This window comes from Chinchilla lanigera, unplaced genomic scaffold (genome assembly GCF_000276665.1).
Source record: "Chinchilla lanigera isolate Chin_1 unplaced genomic scaffold, ChiLan1.0 scaffold00086, whole genome shotgun sequence".
NCBI lineage: Eukaryota > Metazoa > Chordata > Mammalia > Rodentia > Chinchillidae > Chinchilla > Chinchilla lanigera.
Window position 1 is genome coordinate 5,171,846 of NW_004955487.1, and position 17,009 is coordinate 5,188,854.

At 58.1% G+C, this 17,009-nt stretch overlaps 2 protein-coding genes across 4 annotated transcripts in view; one reads left to right on the forward strand and one right to left on the reverse strand.

Moving 5' to 3' along the window:
* The first annotated feature begins 659 nt into the window (after positions 1-659).
* On the forward strand, positions 660-8,287 carry Iah1 (isoamyl acetate-hydrolyzing esterase 1 homolog). Its single transcript, XM_005404396.2, has 6 exons — positions 660-794; positions 1,828-1,880; positions 3,432-3,571; positions 5,679-5,840; positions 6,761-6,882; positions 7,843-8,287. Exons 1-6 carry the CDS (start codon positions 714-716, stop codon positions 8,107-8,109), a joined length of 825 nt encoding a protein of 274 aa, XP_005404453.2. The 5' UTR covers positions 660-713; the 3' UTR covers positions 8,110-8,287.
* Positions 8,288-8,395: 108 nt separating this feature from the next.
* Positions 8,396-17,009, reverse strand: part of Adam17 (ADAM metallopeptidase domain 17) — a 38,058-nt gene continuing 29,444 nt past the window's right edge. For all 3 annotated transcript variants that reach the window (XM_013504340.1, XM_005404397.2, XM_013504341.1), the window contains 8 exons: positions 15,415-15,614; positions 13,731-13,834; positions 13,473-13,607; positions 12,417-12,547; positions 11,846-11,924; positions 11,141-11,229; positions 10,083-10,133; positions 8,396-9,776 (listed from right to left, as the gene is read on the reverse strand). In XM_013504340.1, coding sequence (XP_013359794.1) covers positions 9,426-9,776; positions 10,083-10,133; positions 11,141-11,229; positions 11,846-11,924; positions 12,417-12,547; positions 13,473-13,607; positions 13,731-13,834; positions 15,415-15,614 — 1,140 coding nt within the window. In that variant the 3' untranslated portion in view covers positions 8,396-9,425. The remainder of the gene's footprint in view (positions 9,777-10,082; positions 10,134-11,140; positions 11,230-11,845; positions 11,925-12,416; positions 12,548-13,472; positions 13,608-13,730; positions 13,835-15,414; positions 15,615-17,009) is intronic.

The following is a 17,009-nucleotide window of genomic DNA, read 5'->3' on the forward strand; positions in this document are numbered from 1 at the left end:
TCTGCTGCAGTCCGTGTCACACACACCCCTACCCGGTTCCCGCGCGGCTGTCACATCCTCCCGTGGGCGGGGCCACAGAAGTCCTTTCTGCTTGCAGTGGCGCTGGCTCGGCCCTGTCCCCGTCCCCCTGGACCAGGAATGCGGCCGGCTGGCTGGCATGGGTGCCTGCTGCCGGGCGGGGCAGGAATCGGGCCGAGGCGCGGATTCAGACGAAAAAACTTGCACTGGGAAGAGAGGAGGGGCGAGCCTGGCCCAGCCAAGAGTGGAGGCCAGCGTCTCTTCCTTACCGCTGGACCGGGCGCGGGACCCGGGGCCTTCGCACTGAGCTACGTCCCCAGCCCTTTTAATTGTATTTATTTTATTTTAAGTCGGGGTCCCGCCAAGTCACTAAGCTGCCCGGGCTGGGCTCACCCTCGCGATACCTGCTCCGGGGGTCCTCCCAGGTGCAGGGATTACAGGTGTGCCAGCACATCTGGCTTCCCGTAGCGGTCTCTTAGTGAGTCCGGGAGAGTACAAGAGGCCGAGCTCCTCTTAGTAGCCCAGACATAAAGGGTCCAAGAGACTTCATTCTTATCAGGCGTCAAAAGCGGCCGGGGATGCGTCACGCTGCTTCAGGGACGGGGCACCGCAGCAGGGCGGAGCGTGGCACTGCGCAGGTGCTCCGCCCCGCCCCCAGGCCGGACATCCGGTCCGCCGGCAGCTCGAGCGGTGGAATGGCGCTGCGTGTCCGCGCGGCCGGCGGGAGCCGGTTACTGTGGCCTCGCGTGTTGCTCTTCGGCGATTCTATCACTCAGGTACCCGGAAGCTCGGCCACGGGCTCCTGGCGCTTCCACGCCCGCCGTTCCCCCAGCCCCGCGGCTGCGTTCTCCCCGCCCGCCCACTGTCGGTGCCGGGCCGCGTCCTCCCGGCCGAGCCGCCCCGGCCCCGCGCTGGCCAGCAGGGGTCGCCTGCACGCTGCACGCCGCCCCAGTCTCTGCAGTTTCTGGCAGCCGGTTCCACGCAGAGAACACTTTGAACCAGCTGGGCGATGATGGATGATCTTGAAAATAAAGTGCATTCAAGAATCAAGTAGAAGCTGGTGCGGTGGCGCATACCTGTAATCCTAGCGGGCTGAGGCTGAGGCAGGAGGATTTCAACTTTGAGCCCAGGTTGGGCAATTTAGGGAGACTGTCTCAAAATTTGGCCCTGGGGTCAACCCCCAGTACTGCAAAAAAGCAAATGATCATCTTTTCACCAATTTGAGTAGAAAAAAATATGTACAGGAAGATAAAGCTGCTTCCCTCGTGTTTTCTTTTTGTAACATTCAGGCGTAGCATTCTAAACCAGATGTGTTTGCATATGCGACATTATTTTTAAACAGGAGCAGTAGCTTTTCAAGTTCCCTGTGAAGTGTATCGAGAAGTGTTTACACTGTATTATGCAGTTAATAAAGCAGTGATTTTCCTTATTTCAGCTGTGGAGAGGTGCAGCTTCGACTTCGTTTTCTAACTGAACAGTTAATTTAATCTCATGCACATAGTGGGATTTTCGTTTTGATTTGATTTTGGGTGCTGTCACCCGAGGCAGTGTGCCTAGACCTCCTTTGCCTTGAGACAGTCTTGCAAACTTGCCCGGGCCGGTCTCCAGTGTGCCATCGTCCTGCCTCAGCCCGAGCAGCTGGGCTCCCCGGCGGGCGCTGTACTGCCCCGCGAGCTCTTTCAGCCTGCTTGAGGAGAAGGCAAAGTTTATTTCCGGAGCTCGGGAGAAGCTGCGCGGTCCCCGGCAGTCGGGGAGGCGGAGCCCCTGGGGCGGGGAGCGGTGGCCCGAGGTGACGGCGCCCTTCTTCAGTTTTCTTTCCAGCAGGGCGGCTGGGGCGCTGCGCTGGCGGACAGGCTGGTCAGGTGAGACGCTCTGGGCTGACGGGGCGCGCAGCGGCTCGTTAGGGAAGGAGAGGACGCGGCGTGGCTTCCACTTGGCCCGAGCTGGCCGCCCCCGCCGGCCGGCGTTTGGGGAGAAAGGGCGGGACTCGGTTCTGGCCAAGGGGCTTCGCGGCCGCGGCCCGGAACCACACAGCCGCCGGGTGGCAGCCGCTGCCGCGCCCACGCGCCTCTCCCGGAGTTCAGCGGCAAGGAGACCTTGTGCCCGGAGTTCGGCCTCGGGAAAGAGTCAAAGTCCCATTCCTTTGGGGCAGAATGGCGCGCTCGATCCTGCAGAAACCAGGACGTGGTGTGGTGACAGAGGGCATCGTGTAGTGGCATTGCCATCCCCACAGGACCAGGACGAGTCTGCCCCGTAGCGACACCGCCGAGGCCGGGCTGAGGTCTGCGGCCGCGGGCTCCGATGTCCCCTCCACCCGTGCTGACCCTGCTGTGGCGGCCTGGCCGCCTTGTGGGCATTAGTAGGTTTGGAGGTGCGGAAGGAGGCCTGTCCCAGCCCCAGCGAGTCTTGCCCGGTCCCGTGGCCCACGCCTGTCTCCCAGCTGCTCCCCGCGCTGACGCACAGAAATGGACCACGCGGCTTCCCCCCCTATGCTGCTGTCTAGGAAGCGGCTCTGACCTGGGCTGGGTGCGGGCTGGAGTGGAGCAGGGCCTCACCTGCCAAGCACAGACTGTACCCTGAGCGGCATCCCCGGCCCCCTTACTGTTCAGACAAGGGCTCACTAGGTTGCTGTGTAGCCCAGGCTGGCCTCAGACTCCAGATCCTCCGGCTTCAGCCGTCCAGAGTGCTGGGACTGTGTGAGTATGTAGACCATACCCAAACGATTTAAAAAGGAAAGTTCTGGCCATGGTGGTGCATGCCTGTAATCGTAGTACTTGGGAGGCTGAGGCAGGCAGGTCCTGAGTTCAAGGCTAGTACATAGTTCAAGGCTGACCTGGCTCCATCCTGAGTCTGTTTTGTAAATAATATTTGTATTGGTGAACTGGTTTACAATGAAACACAACTAACACATGAAAGTCATTGAATCAAATCCCAAAATCTCAAAAATATTCTGTCTACTTACCCTAAACAAAACCATTGTTTCCGGTTCTTAGTTGTGTCATTTTGGTTTTTTTTTTGTTTTGGGGGGTTTTTTTTGTTTTTTGTTTTTTCTGAAACAAGGTCTCACTATACAGTTTAGGAACTCACTATGTAGCCCAGGCTGGCCTCAAACCTCAGGCTATCCTCCTGCCTCAGCCTCCCGAGTGCTAGGATTACAGCCATGTGCCACCTCACCCGACGAGTTTCAATGTAGTTCTCAGTGATTTTGTAGCTCCTGTACTTGCTCAGATCAACTCCCACCGCCTGTGGACTCCATTCTGAAAGGGCCCCGTACCGGGGAAACAGCAGAGCAAAGCAGCTGCTCCACCTGGACAGGGCTGTGCATGGGCCGCGCCGGCCCTCCTCCCTCCGGACAGCACCACAGCTGGAAGCAGTTCTGTGCTCTCTCCATTCCGTACAATTTCTCATTGCAGAAAATGCGACGTGGTGAATCGTGGATTTTCAGGTTACAACACCCGTTGGGCCAAAATCATCCTCCCAAGACTGGTGGGGAATGAGGACAGCCCTGAGGTGGTGACAATTTTCTTCGGTGCCAATGACAGCTCCCTGAGAGGTGAGGCGCGTTGTCTTGTTCCCCACAGCTCCAGCTCACGGGGGCTCCTTGAAAGCCCGAGTCTCTCCTTGGGCCCTGGCAGGTGTGGATCCTGCATCTGCTTCCCCCTGGGTGCTTTGGCCCCAACTCCTCTCTGCTTCCCCAGGTCGCTGGCCAACCTGGTCCCCTGGAGTCGGGGCGAGGTCAGTGGATATAGGGCGGCTTGGCTGTGGCTCACTGGCTGTGAAGAGCAAGCCTCTCTCGGTTTTGGCGGTACTGGGGACAGAACTCAAGGCCTTAACACTGAGCCACATCCCTGGCCCCTTTTTATTCAGAGACAGGCTCTCACTGAGTTGTCCAGCCTGGGCTTGGACCTCTGATCTTCCTGCGTCAGCCTCCCAGGGTGCTGGCATCACAAGTGTGCACCGCCTGGCCTGGCCCAGCCTCTTTCCTCCTGAGCCCTCTGTAGGATGATAATGAGAGGAATATCAGCCTTGGCTGTGGAAAGCCAGTGAGCTTCCAGAACGGGGTATGGGTGTGTGTGTGTGGGTGTCCATACCTGAGTGACTGCTAGGCCTGGGCACGCTGAGGGCCATCTCAGGTGGGGCAGGACAGGAAGGGAAAGCAGCAGTGAATGGCCTGACCAGGGCCTCCTGTCACCCAGTAAGAAAACAACATGCAGCGTAGGTATGGAGGTGAAGCTAATCACATGGAAAAATTTACATTTTATACCCAAAACCATAAGAAAGAAAACAGAAAGAGGTGAGTTTTATCAAATACAGGGCAAGGACAGATACTTTTCTGAACTTAAAAGCAGTGTAGGAAGATGCAAAGGAAAAACTGGTTTATGTAATAGTTAAAATAAGCCAGATGTGGTGCACGCCTGTAAGTGCTGCAGTCAGGAGGCTGAGACAGGAGGATTGCTGCAAGTTCAAGGCCAGCCTGGACTACAAAGTGAGTTGAAGGTCAGCCTGAACTCAATAGTGAAACCCTGTCTCAAAAAGAAAAAAATCAGTTAAAATACACTATACTGGGGCTGGCAGTGTAGCCTGGTGGTTAAGTTCAAGTCCCAGCACAACAGAAAAACTTGTGTGAAAAACCTACAAAAAGGCAGGCAAAAAAAAAATAAAAGGCTGGGCATAGTGGTGCATACCTGTAATCCTACCACCCAGCAGGCTCAGGCAGGATCGCCTCAAGTTCAAAGCCAGCCTGGACTACAGAGACTCAGTCTCAAAAATCAAAAGCAAAACAAAGAAAATGGCTGATTAAGGAAAATACTTGAAACGTGACCAAAAAAGGGACATCATTTTAGTGTGGAGAAAAATTTTAAAAAATTAGCTCCAGTAGAAGAATAGGCAGAAGACACAAACAGCGACTTCAAGGGAAGAACTGAACAGCTGATGCTTTTACAAATGTGGAGAAAACTAGAAATTTCACTTGACTGAATTGGCAAGCAGCCCTACGCTGTACCCCCAGCCAGCTCTTGGCGGGAGGGAGCTCTTCCATCACTGGCGGCAGAGCCGGGGTCCCCAGGAAGCCCCTGGCCCGGGCCTGGCCGCGGCAAGTGAAGCCGGTGGGGCACGGCATGGAGGGCAGCTCACACACTTGGCTCATTTTCACAGCTGCCAGCATGCAGACCTCAGTTGTGGGTTCTATTTTGTACTTTTTTCTGTTAATGGGGCTCAAACTCAGGACCCTGAGCTTGCCAGGCAGATGCTGTGCCGCTGAGGTCCATCCCCGGCCCTTTTCTTGGGTTTTGTTTTGACACAAGGTCTCGCTGTGGAGATCACGCTGGGCTGAACACGCTATGAATATGAAGCCCAGCTGGCCTCGAACGCACAGTGGTCCTCCTGTCTCATTTTGCTTCAGAATTCTGAGACTCGATCTTGGCGGACTGCCCAGGCGGGGCCCAAACTCGCAGTCCTCCTGCCTCGGCCTTGCGAGTGGTGGGGTTACCCCGTCAGCCGACTTCACCTCTCCAGTGGGACAGCCCAGACAGGAATCTTGGCAGCCAGGGGGAGGGCAGGGTCAGGCCGAAGGATTTAACAGAGGGCAAGGCCCTGTGTCGGTGGCCCTCAGTGTTCCAGGGACAGACACGTGCAGCCTGTGACACCCGTGTTCCCGGCAGATGAGAACCCCCAGCAGCACGTGCCCCTGGAGGAGTTCGAGGCCAACCTGAGCAGCATGGTGCGCTACTTGCGCTCTGTGGGCGTCGCAGAAAGCCGCGTGGTCCTCGTCACCCCGCCCCCATTGTGTGAGGCCGCCTGGGAGCAGCAGTGCCTGGCGCAGGGTGAGTGACACCCTGGGCACAGCGGGGCCCATGGGCCCCAGGCGGCCTAGGGTCCCTGGGGCTTCAGCCCGGGCTCTCACAGCCTCTGGTAGGTCTGACCAGAAAAGGGACTTGACCTGGGCGGGGGTGTAATGGCATTCCCACCACCACGCGGGCCACCTCGGCCACCTTTCTGGCCAGCCTACATCGGAGACCCTGTCTCCAAAACGGAACAGAAACAAAGGGACTTGTCAGGCCTTGGCCAGGGCTGTGTGCTGAGCTTTGCAGTCGGCAGGGCCCAAGGGGCCAGCAGCACCCCTGGGAACTGTCGGTGCCTGCTGGCTGGGGAGTGACCGCTGCGCTCCCATTCTCTCTCCTGGCCCCTCCGCTGCCTCTGTCCGCGCCGCTGTCTGTCACCTGTTCCGCGCAAACGCGCTGTGCGCTGTGTCACCCTTGTGTTGGCTGGAGGCGCCCGGCGCCTTCCCGAGCTGTGAGCTCGGGGCGGGTGACTCTGGATGAGTTACTGGCCTCGGCAACATGGGTTGCTGTCACGGCCAGGGACGTTTCTTTGCCGTCTGACCTGCGGCCTGGGCCACGTCACCATATCCCAGGCTGCCCACTCTCTTTAATGTCACTGCCCAGCGCCACCACACAGCAGGCCAATTCATCACACTGGAGCCAGCACCCTCAGTCCCCCAGCTCCAGACAACAGCCCTTGAGGTCAGCCGTCCCCAGCGTCTGCCTGGGCTCGCCGCCGTCCCTCGGGCCCCGCCCTGTGCCTCCGGCCTCTGCCACAGCCGCTCAGCCCCCACCCCGAGCTGCGCCCCCACACAGCCTGTGACACGCATCACTGCCCACACCCCAGCCGGGCCAGCACAGGGGAACATCAGGCACTGCCCAGGGCCTCGCTTCACCATCGCCATCTGCTCTCGTGCCCACAGGTCACAGGCTGAACCGCCGAAACTCGGTGGCTGGTGAATATGCCAGGGCGTGTGCACAGGTGGCCCGCGACTACGGGACTGAGGTCCTCGACCTGTGGACTTCGATGCAGGAGGACAACCAGGTAGGGTAACTCGGGTGCGGGTCACAGGAGGGCCAGGCCGAGCAGGCTCCTAGCAAGGAGGGCAAGGGAAGCAGCTTTTGTATTCGCGGTATGGGGGAGGCCTGGGGTCAGGTGGCACGTGGTGTCGCTGGCGGGATGGTTAGGTCGCCCAAGATTCATGTGCAGCAGCAGCATTCAGGTCACATCCCCAGGGGCGTAAGCGGGGTACAGGGACGGCGCAGGTGTGGGAGTGCGAAGTGCTCATGCGCGGTGGCTCCCCAAAAGTCCCATCCTGCTGACTAGACAGGCGGCCAGAGGTCAGGTCAGGGCAAGTACGGTCAGGCAGCGCCCAGTGCTCGCTTCCGCTGTGCTCACGGGTGAAGGCTCTGTCCTCGGGCCCTGCAAGCCCCAGAGGCAGGCAGGCAGCGCATGGGGAAAGAGGGTCTGGCACAGCCGCAGCTCCTGCTCTTTGGGGCCGAGGGAGGAGCACAGCCTGGGCCACTGTCCCTGCCTGAGCAGCAGCCCTCCGGGACTGTCCCCAGCCAGCTCCCTGCCTCGACACACAGGCCCCGCCCCAATGTGTGACACCCCAAGTGCTGTGCCGCTGTCTGGCCTTGGTCTCGGCTGTCGAGGACCCAGAACCCACCCCAGAGTAGATCGACAGGCGCCTCCCCACTCCCTGGCCACACGCCCAAGTCCGGGGCCTGAGCCTTCTGCTGAGGGGCCGTGCTGGGGCATTAGCATTTAGAAAAACCACAGGCCAGCTGGATGAGGTGGACTTGTCTGTGATTCCAGCACTGTGGGAGGCAGTGCTCCAGCACTGAGGCAGGAGCCTTGGCAATTGAGTGACTTACATTTACAGTTTCATTTAGTTTTACATGGAAACTAAAGGCCTGGGTTGGGGCTCGGCATGGGGGTCCTGGGTTTCCTCTCCCGTCCAGCAAACAAACAGCTCCCCCTGCTGTACCCCGGCCCTCCCAGGACTTCTCCACCTACCTGTCAGACGGTCTCCACCTGTCACCAAAGGGAAGCGACTTCATGTTCTCACACCTGTGGCCCCTGGTGGAGAAGAAGGTGTCGGCCCTGCCCCTGCTGCTCCCCGACTGGAAGGACGTGGCCGTTGCAGACCCCGAGTGGAGCCTGCTGGGACAGGGAGAGGGAGGCCGCGTGCCCACTGCTCCATCCGCGGGCTGCCCGCCTGCTGGGGCGCAAGCTGAGGAGATGGACAGGGCGCTCTCCTCGCGCTGAGCCTTCACCTCCGGTCCTGCATCAAAACCACTTGACGGGCTGGGCTGTGGTCAGTGGCGCAGCCCTGCCTGGCAGTGTGAGGTCCTGAGTTCGGTTCCCGGTACCCCAAAAGAAACCCACACTTGACATTCCCATCCCTATTAATAAAGGCTCTGGGCTTGCTCAGAGCAGCCTGGTACTTGGTGCATTCTTCTGTGAGAGTTGGGTTGACTGACTGATAGTACCAGAGCTATAGAACACCCCAAGCAGCCAGCTAATCTGGAAATGACAAAAAAGGTAAAGACAATTTCTTTTTTTAAAAAGTTACAATTTTATAAAAACTGGTTTCCTTCCGTTCTGCTGAGACCTGTCACACATACACCTGCCCCACTCGCCTTGGAGTAACTGAAATACAAGAACACCGTGTCTAGACAGGAAAGCAAAGGGCCGCAAGGTCCAAGTTATTAGTGTAACGATGTCTGTGTAACAAAGGGTCTCCAGAGAAAGGCGCGCGTCACAGGCCCGCCTTGTCTCTGTGGAACTCCCTGGGGGGGCAGCACACTGCAGGGCTTGGGAAAAAAGCTCTTAGCACCGCTGGGACTCAGCGCAGCTGCAACTGCTGCTCCTCCAGTGTGGCTCAGAGAGCCTCTGGGCAAGAGTCACGGAGACCAGAGGGGCTGACGTCGCCTTTGGCTCACAGCCACTCGTTCACTCTGGATCCGTTTGTTTGTGGTACCAGATCCAGGAGCAGGAGGCGGAGTGCAATCCCAGCTATGTGGGAGCCAGTCTGGGTGACACAGCGAGACCAGAGCTCAAAACATAAAAAGTGGAAGAGCAGGGGACAGCTAGGTGAACAGGCCCAGAGTAGGCGGAACTGGCCAGCAAGCTGGGGTCGGCAAGCGTGTGTGTCCCACAGGCCAGATCCGAACTCCAGACAGGACTGGCTTCCGGGCTGCCGCAAAGCTCCGGGTAACACCAGTGCGGTGGTAATGAATCACCAGGTTTATCTCTTTTCCTCTCCTTGAAGACAAAGTTCCAGTTGTCCTCCAGGATAACTGCTAAATGCCCACGATCACAAGTATCGCCCGGTGCTGTCATCAGTAGAAGGGTCACGTTTACTAAACCGCATGTGCTGACCCTGACCTGCATTCTCCGCGCCACAGCTTGCTGAAAAGAACCTGACGGCCCTGCGCAAGCCAGAGCCCCTCACCTCTTCAAAGCAACAGGAGTGACGGCGTGGCTGCATCGTGAGCTGCATCCTGCCCGCGTAGCCCTGCCAAGGTGGGTGCTGTGCTTTCAGGTCAGCTGTGAAGCACAGCTCAGCAGCTGGACCGGCACTAGCACTCCGTCTCTTTGCTGTCCACGCGGCTCTGCCGCTGCAGCCTGAACGACGCGGCCTTCTCGCTCCGGGTGGCTGGGTGGTCTGTGAGGTCCTCAAAGGACTTGGCGGCTGTGCTGCCCGTGGGGAAGGGGTCCTTGTCTGGGGCATCCTCGTCGGCGTGCGAGTCTGTGCTAGGGTCTTCCTGGATGGTGTCCATCCTCTGGTGCTCCAGCTTTGGGGCTGCAGACACCGGCGGCACTGCAGGGCCTGGTGGCAGTAGCTGCAGGCGGCCCGGGGTCTGCGGCGCAGGGAAGGGCTTGACGATGCGCACGGACGCTGAATCCATGCTGCTCAGCATTTCCACGTTCTGTGAGGGCAGAGACAAAGGAAGATGGAGCTGAGATCCCTGAGCTCCAGTCTCACCCCTCAAGCAGCCCCACGCTGAGCCAAGCGGGAGCGCAGCCCGTGCAACCCAGAAGTGGGCCGGGACCCACAGGAGCTCAAACTGAGCAAGCTCTGTGATGGTGAAGATCTCAGAAGTGCTGTGGGAATCTGCTCCCAGCTGGCTGACGGGAGCTCTGTGCCCCACAGGGCCCACGAGCCTAGGCTCGGCTGGGTTCCCACTGGGTCTCCGAGGAAAGGCCTGGCGAAGAGGGACTCAAGGTGTACTCACGCTGGGGTGAAACAGGGACAGAGACTCATACTGCTTATCCAGCTTCTTATCCTGCAGGAAATGACGGGAGAGGTCAGCTTGTTCTGCACACACTCCGCACAAGAGTGCACTGCCCAAGCCCAAGCCCAGGTGATGACTCAACGCCCAGGTACTGGGGTGCAGCTTGGTGCAGGCGCTCCCACAAAGAAAAAGGACCAGAGGTGACAGAGTGCCCCAGGCTAAGGGTCCACTGCATTCAGCTGGCATCCACATGCAGAGGTGGGCAGGCAGAGGGCCTCTCCTCATGTGGGCCACAGTAAGGCTGGGCACCAAGACGCTACTGGCAGGAGCTTCAGGGGCAGTGCTGTGTCCTTGCCCCCAGCTCCAACTACCCCACCAGGATCCCACACAGCTCAGCTTTCCCGGAAACCCAACTGCTGGAGGGAGGGCAGTCTTAGTCCCTGCGCATCTAACTGTGGCTGATGTCCGTCAGGTGGCAGCAGGCAAGGCAGAAGCTAGAACTGGGCCTGGGCTTACTGCCTGGGTGTCACTGTCCTCCACATCCACTGGGAAGGAAATGTGTCCAAGGTCCCTGAATGGCCATGCTGGAGGAGCTTCTGACAGCTGCAGTTGCACCCCAATCCCACGTGATCGGTGCCACGGGGGGGCGGGGGCTCAAATTCACAACATGCCTGCAGTGCATGAGACGAAGCCCAGCGCGACTCCCAGTTCCTCGCCTGTCTTGGGGGAGGAGGAAGGAGTGGCACAGCCTGCGGAGTATGCCGAGAGGCCGTGTGGTGGGCGGGGCCAGCCCTGCAGTCACTAACTTCAAGTGCTCTTGAGACGCCACTCACACCAAGCAAAACAGTCTCCTGTCCTTACAGGAATGAACTTCCTAAGGACTCATTCAAGACCCCACCAGACACCCTCAGCTGCACTGCCAGGGCTAACACCAAACAGTGTCACTGTCAACACACTGCCCTTGTCATGGGGCAGGCTGTATCTTTTCCAGAGACTGCAGGGCCAGGGCTGCCTGCAGTGGTAATCAAAGGTTAGAATGTGTAGAGGCGTGGACTTACCACACAATGGACCAGAATGCTGAAGGGAATCCAGAACAGCAAGGAGAAAACCAGGACAGACCCCACGATGTTGTCTGCTAAGAACTTGCCTGTGGGCAGTGCCAAACAGTGAGCGCCCCAAGCAAGTGCGCGGGGCGGGTACAGCGAGGTGCTCCTCAAAGCTCCTCGAAGCTTCCACCCACCCGCACTGGTGGGTACAGCGAACACCTGCCCCCGCCCAGCACCCTGGGGCCTTGGAGGGGGCAGACTGCGGTCCCCAAGCCCACTCCCCTTCCTGAAGTGACTGCCCATGCCCACCCGCCAAGAAAGCTACTGCAGCAACAGCTACTTAAGGAAATGACGGTCCCATTACCTGGATAGCAGTACTTTTGTGACTGAGCTCTGTGAATGATGGGCTCTTGAATAGACTAGATCTTACTTCTGCAAAATCTTAGCCTCACTTTTAAATAATTTTTCCACTGAACAAGATTCAGACTAATGGTCTATAGAACCATGCTCATTTGACTATTTCTTTCCCTCCTAAAATTCATGCCTTCAAGCTGAACGGCAGGCCTTCAAGCAGCACTTTTACCCAGCCTGCAAAGCTGGTTCTCAGAGGAAGCGGCCCCAGCACTGTCTCCTGCGGCCGAGCACACAGGCCCTCGCCACTTCCCTATGTCGGCCAGCAAAGCTCAGTTCCCAGCGGCCCACGTGGGAAGCACTTACCAAAGGTATTGATGCTCAGCTGGTCAATGAAGTCCCAGAACCGCTCAATCACGTCCTGGACCCGTTTCTCACATTTGCCCTGAAAACAGCAGAATGGAAGAAAATGCACTCAGAAGCCGCGCTATTGAACAGAACGGGCACAGAAGAGCACTGCAACACCGGGTGGCCGTCTGCGATGCCTCCCGTCAGCCCTCCGTGAGTGGACTTTCCTATACGCGTCACCCACACACAGTGGGCAGGGGAGGACACAGCCTGACACCCCGAGCAGCCCGTGTGAAGCCTCGCTCGTCCTCAGGCACAGGAGCCTGTCCTAGGAGCCGGGGTCTGACTCAGACGCGTCCAGACTGCGATCTGTCCAAGGCAGTACCTGCTTCTATGTCACTCCCAGAACAACTCAAAGGACTGGGACCCACTGTGGGGCCTCGCCAGCAGCTCTGCCACGTCCCAGAGCTCCAGTGGCCTTACAGCCCTGGCCACCTGCCCTGCAGCAGCCCCACACTCCAACCCCAATAAAAGCACAGAGCAGGTCGCTTTCGCCTGCATGACCCAGCCATTCTGCACCGGCACTCACGTTCACGTCACAGAAGCCCACTGTGCACGGCTTCCCTTTCCTCAGAAACAAGTTCTTCTGCTCAGCATCAACGTAGGGCACACAGCGGCCGGAAAGGTCCCTGCAGCACACCTTGCACGAGTTGTCGGTTTCTGAAAGGGACGGGGCACAGCCTGACGCTGCAGTCCCCTACTGCACACTGGCCCTCTCATCTCACTGACCCCGCTCGCAAGCTTCTGGCTTCAGTTCAAAAAGCTCACACTGTCGGAGCACTGTCTCAGCTGTGGGGACGCAGCTGCCTCGTTACACAGGGGCCTGGGCTCTGTCTCCCATAGTGCACAAACCCAGAACCCACACTGCCAAAGTGAGCTGAGGGGTACATGGTGCTCCTACTCCGTGACCCCTGGGGTCCCAGGGCCCATGAGGTCAAGACAAGAGTGCTCAGAAAGGTCTCAGTGACAGGTGAACAGCCAAAGCTTTACCCTTGGCTCAGACCGCCCCCCCCCGCCCCCCCCGCCACAGGGCTCCACACTGACGCGGCCCACCAGCCCAGCGCCACTGTAAGCCTGCTGCTCCCTGTCCCCGGCCTGGCTGGGGTGGCGCCCGTGGAGCTGGCAGAGACACTGGAGACCAGGCCTATCTGTCCTCAGGCTGGAGCCAGGCAGATTACTCCTTTATCGGGTGAGTCTGGGAAGTTATCATCTCAGACCTTGTTCTTCAGGGGCCTGGGAGCCTAGGTCACACACTCAGCAGTCACTCCACAGCGACTAGGTGTGCTCCCTCGTGTGAGCCCAGTGGCCCCCAGACCTATCCCCCATCTCAGTCCCCTGCCTCCCAGCCCAGGGACCGGAGCACCAGGCCCGTCCTTCATTCATGTGCACCCCGCAGTCCTGAGGCCTGAAGGAGACAAACAGGGCCAGGTGGGCTCTCCGCCTGTGCATCATGGGGCTCCTGCACCGCTGCTCCTGCCGGGCCCTGTGTGCAGCAGGGCGAGGCCCACCGGTCCCCAGCCTCAGACCAAGCCTGGCGCGGGGCTGCAGGTCACCCCAGTGCGCACTCGCCCGGCACGGTCCTCACCGTTGCACGCGCAGGACTCCAGCTGCTGCTCACGCTCGCAGAACGGGATGCACTTCCCGTCCTTGCACTTGCCCAGATCCAAGCACACTGTGTCATCCTCCGCGTTGCCGGGTGGGGGGCACTCGCTGCTGTTCCCTGAGGGTGGAGACCATCAGCAGCCCAGGGCCGTGCACTCCCGGCTTGTCTGAGTGAAGCACACCCTCTCCTAACTAGAACCCTCTTTTCCCCAGAGTGGCACCAAGCAGCAGCAAGCTGTACCTGTGCAGTAGGACACACCCTTGCAGGTCGCGTTGATGGCTTCTTGGCACCGCTTCTGGGCCGTCTCGAACTGGCAGTTCTTACAGCACGGACTGTTTCTGTCACTGTGGAGGTGCAGACATGGACAGTTCATCATAAAAGGACAGCGTCACGCCACACCCGGGCACGTTACAGAGACCTGACAATCACATGGGACCCCGGCTGTGTCGCCAGGGCCACAGCTTCAGACAGCCACGGCTGCATCTGCCTCTTCCTAATGTGGAGGAGGAGACACCCAGCTCACACTATACACGTGGTCATCTTCACGGAATCATGGCATCCTTGGTTTGCATTATTTAAAAGGGGAAAATAGCCAGGCATCATGGCAAACCCCTGAAATCCCAGCACTTGGAAGGCTGAAGCAGGAGGACTGCTGAGTTTAAGGCCAGCCTGGGCTACACAGTGAGTTCGAGGCCAGCCGTATTACATGGTGAGGCACTGTCTGCAAAAAACTAAAATAAATGTAAACTGACTCACCTCAAGACTATTATTTTAAGTGGAATAAGACACACAAGTGTAAGTATCACCTTGTTTCTCTTGTGTGAAAAACTCTGAGGGTAAACAAGGAGCAAAATGGAGGTAAGATGCTGGGAAGCAGGAAGAGCTTGTTCAAATGGGAAGGGAACAAGGAAGAGGGAAAAGGATTTCGGAAACAGAATGGAAACAAATCTTCTGTAAGCGGGGGTGGGGGGACAGGAGAAGGAAGATGCGTTCTGCACGGATGCGAGTACCCGGCTGCAGGCGAGTACCCGACTGTAGGCGAGCACGGTGCACAGCTCCCGGTGTCGTCTGTCCTGCTGTCTAGAGGACAGGCCACGCTGCGCCCATGAGGAAAAATGGCCGCAGTCCTGCCTGTCTCCTGGCGCAGAGTTCTCAAGCAAAAACAACTTTGCCAAATGCTTCTGTTTGTGAACTGAATTGTTTGCCAAAAAGAAACACTCATGAACCAAGGTGCCACTGTATGACAATTACGTACTAGTATTTTTTTAAAAAACCCAAAAAATGAAAGGAAGGGAGGCAGAAAGCCAGCAGGGGCCTGCCAGGCAGACAGCGAAAGGGCAGGAAGCAGTGCTGCTCTACGCTGTGAAGCTGTCTCCACCGCTGCCCTCCTGAGAGCGCTGCGTGTGGGGTGTGGATGCACACATGAAGGCACCGCCCAGCCTGTCACCTTCCTCTGCCCACTCTGCAGCACAGTTCCAACGCAGAGATGCATATCACAGCCACCATCGCGGCCCAGGACTGCTCTTGTAAAGGAGGCGTCTGTCTGTCTGTCTGTCTGTCTGTCTATCTATCTATTTTTGAGACAGGGTCTGTTCAGGCTGGCCTTGAGCTCACAATGATCCTCCTGTGTCGGCGGCCTTGTAAAGTCACCTTACTTGTCTTTCATGTCTATTTCCTTTAAGGAGGATTCTTTCAACTGTGTGGACACCAAGTCAGGTAAGGCGCAAGGTCAGGGACCTTCATGGGGACTGAACTAGGGTAGGCACATGCTGAACAAGCACCCCACCAAGACAGGCACCACTGGGGCCGACGCCAGGCCCAAGTGGCTTATATATAATGCCAACTGATTTCCAGATGGCACATGCACGCTTGTGCTACCTGACACCTGTGAAGCCAGCCCTGCCCACTCTTGGGCTGTGCTCACCTGCACTGCACACCTGGCTTCAGCGTGCAGTCACTGTTGCAGCAGCTGTCGTTGTTGAGGTACATGATTCCAGGGTCACACTCCTCCCCTGCGTCCACCCGGGAGTTGCCGCACACCTTGTTGCTGCGCTCCTGGAAGCACTCCTGGGCCTTGCTCTCGATGGTCTTGTAGATGGACTGCTTACTACAGTTAGAAAACATCTGGAGAGAAAAAGGCCATGAGCCTCAGAAGGCACTATTTACTCCCACATATGCTGCACCTCTGGCTTAGGCCCAGTTTCTAATGTAAAAGCCACCAACAGCTGCATCAGGGTGGCCATGTCACCAGCAAAGGCCACCAATACGGAATCAAGGACCTCTCTGCAGGACATTAACCAGCTGCTGTGACCCCAAGGAAGGAGACAAGTGGCGCCGGTACTGGGAGCACAACTTCTCTGCTGGGATGGGCCGTCTAGAGCACAGAGCACCCACAACACCCCAGACTCAGGTCCGCCTGCCTGCCGCCTGCTGCACAGGACAGCCCAGGAACACCAGTGGCTCTTCCGGCTGCCCCGGCATGTGTGGGGCTCTGGGGCCTGAGCCCCTCCATCCCCATCCTTCATTCATTCCCATCCGCTCATTCTGAGACAGGCTCTCACCGAGTTGCTAAGTCACAGGGGTTGGGCTTGAACTTGTGACCCTCGAGCAGCCGCCCCTGAGTTCGGGATCGCAGGCAGAAGGTGCACCGCACCCTGCTCGCTGGCTCATACACGATGCACATTTTAAGTGTCAAAGCTCAGCGAGAGGCACCATATTACTTGCAGCCCATTTAAATCCCAAATTGTCACTAAATGTTCCCATAGGTCTATGGCACTCTGAGTTCACTAGGTTTTTTCAATAGTGACTGTGGCCCCAGCTTCCCAATGCAGGGTCGGAACGGCCTTCTGACCTCAGCCGCTCTCCAGCTGCATCCCTTTTCCAGACCACCCACATTGTCAGCAAAGGGGACGAGACCAGGGAAGGCAGAGCCATCTTCTCTTGGGGCAGGATCTCCCTGGCCCAGGCGACAGTGCAGTGGCACTGAGAGCAGAGGACGTGGCTGCTCCCAGCACAGGGACCCCTTTTACACAGGCCTCACGCTACACACACATGCACGCTGGCCTTGGCCAGAAGTTTCCGGTCTGCTTCTTCCCAGTAAAGACATGGAAGGGTCCACCTTCCCCAGTCTGGCCTCGGCAGGTGGACTCCGGGGGCACTTACTCAGTGCCACCGCACGCTTCTGAGCACGGGAGATCCGGTCAACAGACAGGCGCTCTTCCTTCCCTCCCCTCACACCTCCCCTTCTGCTTGCATCCTTACACACATCCTCCTGTTCCTTCCGCAACCTACCTTGGGGATGACAAACCCTCAACACTGTGTTCCTTCCATTACAGTCACCCATTCCACCCTCACTCCCACCCCTCAACAGCTCTGCCAGTCCACCTGGTGGAAAACTTCTTCACTGCGAAAGCCCAGCACCTCCATAGAAAACCAGCTCTGCTGGCCTCGAGGATCAGCAAGACCCAACGGGCCTTTACAGCCCACTGAAGACTTCCACTAGGAAGAATATGTGACCCA

Bases quoted from the DNA above. Each gene is read 5' to 3' on its own strand.
- Iah1 (XM_005404396.2), top strand. From the start codon at position 714: ATGGCGCTGCGTGTCCGCGCGGCCGGCGGGAGCCGGTTACTGTGGCCT. The intron at 1,881-3,431 runs GTGAGACGCTCT...TTCTCATTGCAG, and splicing joins CTGGCGGACAGGCTGGTCAG to AAAATGCGACGTGGTGAATC. The intron at 3,572-5,678 runs GTGAGGCGCGTT...TGTTCCCGGCAG, and splicing joins CAATGACAGCTCCCTGAGAG to ATGAGAACCCCCAGCAGCAC.